The sequence below is a fragment of the Lygodium microphyllum genome, chromosome 25, assembly GCF_053477565.2.
Source record: "Lygodium microphyllum isolate KBCC chromosome 25, Lygodium_microphyllum_v1.1.10, whole genome shotgun sequence".
Classification (NCBI taxonomy): Eukaryota; Viridiplantae; Streptophyta; class Polypodiopsida; order Schizaeales; family Lygodiaceae; genus Lygodium; species Lygodium microphyllum.
Window position 1 is genome coordinate 46,842,651 of NC_141159.1, and position 4,040 is coordinate 46,846,690.

The 4,040-nt window shown below is 41.5% G+C and overlaps 1 protein-coding gene across 1 annotated transcript; it reads left to right on the top strand.

Annotated features, from left to right (window-relative positions):
• The first annotated feature begins 2,096 nt into the window (after positions 1–2,096).
• On the top strand, positions 2,097–3,436 carry CHLM (magnesium-protoporphyrin IX methyltransferase). Its single transcript, XM_087667143.1, has one exon. The coding sequence runs from the start codon at positions 2,239–2,241 to the stop codon at positions 3,238–3,240; it is 1,002 nt and encodes a 333-aa protein (XP_087523269.1). The 5' UTR covers positions 2,097–2,238; the 3' UTR covers positions 3,241–3,436.
• The last annotated feature ends 604 nt before the right edge of the window (positions 3,437–4,040 follow it).

A 4,040-nucleotide genomic window follows, 5' to 3' on the forward strand; every position in this document is an offset into this window, starting at 1 on the left:
TGCTAATTCAACTTGTCTTTGTTGGTTATCACCAACACGTCCCATAATACGACCTCTTGAAGAGGATCTGTCATGTTCCCTTCTTGAACTTGAGTAAAATGCTTGGACCTATTCACCCTTTCTTTCAAATGATTCACCGTGCATATTGATATCTTTAGTGATCATGAGAGAGGCCAACTCATCAAAATCTAAAAATGGCTTCCTTACATACATAGAAGTAACAAACAATTTCCAAGCATTTTCATTATTAAGACCACCCAAAGTAGATGGGGCCAAATCATCATTATCAGGCATTGCATCGATCATTGTCAAAGCATTTGCAATGCTCCTCACCTTGAAAATATACTCATTTCTATCTCCAAAGTATTTAGTTCTTGCTTAAGCTACATATATGTTTTTTTTCTTTTTTTTAGCTTATGTCATACCTTTGTGTTCATGAAAAATATATTTTTAAATGTAGTCCATGCTACATGTGAACTTTTTTAGCTTATGTCGTACCTTTGTGTTCATAAAAAACATATTTTTAAATGTAGTCCATACTACATGTGAACTTTTTATATTTTTTATATGCCCCAACATAGTATTATTAATGGTTGTAAATGGCCAATATATTATCTTTTTGTCTTTTGCATTCTTTTCTTTCCACGCCTTTAATTCATTTGCAATCGTAGGATCATTAAATTCTGGCTCCTTTTCTTTACCTAAAAGAAACTCAAAGAGGCATTTTTTAATAAGAAAGTTCATCATACGAAACTTCTATGATGGGTAGTTGTTTTTGTCCAGCTTCTCAATGATGGGGTTTCCACAATTCTCTATCATTATCACAAAATTAATACAAAACAATAAGCAAGTCTTTTGTAACCTTTCACTACAAGTGCATATCAATACACCAAGCAACCTTTTTCACTGAGAGCTCTACATTACATATAATCTGCCACATGTTAATAGATAAAACTTGTGTTTACTTCTTAACAAATACCTTAGAACTTACAGATTTAAAATTTGTAACATATGCAGCCACTTTCGGTCGACACAGCTGAAATCACAATGTACCCTGAAATTATTATCCACAACCTTGCAGATTTAAAAGGAGATACAAAATAGCCTCAGATTTTTGCTATACTCGAACACCAAATCTCATATTAATCTGAGATTTTTTCTCTACCTTACTTCTGGTATCTCCACAAGCACTATCCAAGAGAAAGAGTGGAAAAATGAGAGAGCTTCTTACCCGTTGCTTGCTTACTTGAATCCTTGCTTCATCTCCTTCACTTCAGCATTCAAAACCAACCTCTCTCAGTGGCGCTACTCTGATACCATGTTACGAATCGTGTGATGGGGGACTTGCTTGAGCTATTATATCAAACACACACCATATACATAAGAAGAAGCTCACTTAAGAATATAAGAAGAGAGATGGAGACCAAAACATTTTCTTGGTTTTTTCTTCTTCTTTCTCACACGCAATACAAATATACACAAAGTATAGATAAGGTACAACATAAAAGAAAGTAGTCTACTAAGGCAAATAGTGCATAATTAACTATACTAATCGACTGACGCTATAACTATGCCAATTGTAGGTAGGTGCAATAAACTAAATATAATAAGTGATAAGTTAGTGGCCATGTGAGGATCATAATGGCCATCGATGTGCTAAGCATAGATATGCGGATCCATTTAGCCAAGAGGTCCATCATTAATGTCCGCACATATTAAACTTGCTATCTCAATATAGGCTCATGATTTTGAACAATATAGAAAAAACAATGAAAAAGATATCCTTTTCTAGGGGACCAATAGACTCATATCCCCAAATATACCTAGCTAGTTATGTAGTGTCTTCAAGCTCCTGAGCAGAAGCTTGTGATGTTTTTGAAAAATGCTTTATTTTAATGATTTTTATATGTTTGATTTGTGAGAGCGGGGAATTGCACACACACACACACACACACACACCCTTGCTCTCAAAGTAGTGAGCTTAAATGAGCGGAGCTAAGCTCTTAGCCTTGGAAGCTTGTGCTGTTGTACACTATAAGAAAGAACCATGGAAAAGAGGCCCTTATAGACGTCAAAAACTTTGGATAGTGTATAGAGGGATTTATTAATCTTTCTTTCATGCCAGGATAGATCACAGCATTCGTAAGATATCATTTTCTGCACTCGGCTACATGAAAGCATAGAGAGAGAAAGTGTGTGTGTGTGTGAGAGAGAGAGGCAGCTCCGAGGGCCACAGCAATGGCGGCCCTTCACTCCCAAGTGAGCCTCGCACCCGCATTGCCTCATCGTCCTCTCCTTCGATTTGGACCCGCAGTCCAGCCTCTCGCTCCCACCCCCAGACGCCTCCCCTCCGTCTGCTGCTCCTTGGCCTCCGACATCCCCCTCCTGGTCATGGACACAGGCTCGGGCCTGCCTTCCTCCGGCCTCGGCCTCGCCATTGCCAGCGGCGGCCTCGTCGCTGTCCTCGCTGCCGCCCTGTCCCTCGCCGACCCCGAGAAGCGCCGACAGCAGGAGACGGCCACCGTCGGTGGTGGCAACGAGAAAGAGGCCATCCGCAACTACTTTAACACCTCCGGCTTCGACCGATGGCGCCGCATCTACGGCGACTCCGACGATGTCAACAATGTGCAGCTTGATATCAGACAGGGACATGCCCAAACTGTGCAGAAGGTTCTAGGGTTTCTCAAAGAGGAATCCCTCGAAGGTGTCACCGTCTGTGATGCCGGCTGCGGCACCGGGAGCTTGTCTATTCCATTGGCACTCGAAGGTGCTGTTGTGAATGCTAGTGATATCTCATCAGCTATGGTCTCAGAGACTCAGAGAAACGCCGCGGCAGCCATAGCTGAAGCGTCTGGTTCAGGTAAATCCATCAAGGTCCCATCGTTTGAGACCAAAGACCTTGAATCCTTGCAGGGAAAGTACCACACTGTAGCATGCATAGATGTGCTGATCCATTATCCACAGGAGAAGGCTGCCGGCATGATTGCACATCTCGCCTCACTCGCCGAAAGGAGGCTTATTGTGAGTTTTGCTCCTAAAACCCCATTTTCAGTGGTGCTGAAAAGGATTGGGGAGTTTTTCCCCGGTCCTTCAAAGGCCACAAGGGCATACCTACATGCAGAAGCAGACATAGAGGCGGCATTGAATGCTGTTGGATGGATGGTCAGGAGAAGAGACATGACATCGACGAAGTTCTACTATTCTACTCTGCTTGAGGCTGTTCCATCAAGCATATCCTGATTACCTGCCTTTGTACCTGTAACATCCATTTCAGCATTCACAGGGAGCCAATGTATGGTCTCCCATCAGCATTGGTGCTTCCTTAGTATCTCCTGCATTTGTTGTATGGGCATGGGTCAAGTCTCTCTCTGAGGATCTTGCCCTGAGTTCCCTCTTTGGAGCAATACTCGGAACAAACGAAGAACATGTTTCTACAGACTCTTCTGTATGCTAAGTGATTCAATCTTAGTTTATCAACGGTGTCTGTTGATGAAGTCACTTTGCTTGAGTGATGATGCTTGTTTGCTGGGGAGTTATTTGTGCAAGAGCTGTAATGCTTTACTGGTAAGTCTGAATTTTGAGTACTGTAAAATTCCCTCCGGTAAACTTGAGATATTCATGAATGGGTATCATAGAATGATGACCTCAAGTATAGTTTGGATTGCTACAAATTCATGGGTCGTAGCCTTAATGATTTGGTATAATAATTTTATCAAGTTTGAACAGTGAAACGGCAATGAAATACCCTGACCTAGTATTTAAATTTGCGCACATAATGCTGGAAAAAGATACGGTTAAGTCGCCGACTCTTGTGGGCATGTTCCTAATGGTCCCCTTACCCTACAAGATAGCCGAAGCAATGTTGGCAACATGGGACAATACTAGATCTTTACTCAAGATGCATGCTTACACATGCACACATATTGATACCATCTTTCAATAGTTAATGAAGCTGCGTTGCAAAAGAATATTCCATTCCATGTACATGTAGGAGCCCTTTTGATAAATGGCATGAAAGAAAAGAGAAACTAGTTAATAAA

Coding starts and splice junctions, on each gene's coding strand:
- CHLM (XM_087667143.1), top strand. CDS start 2,239: ATGGCGGCCCTTCACTCCCAAGTGAGCCTCGCACCCGCATTGCCTCAT.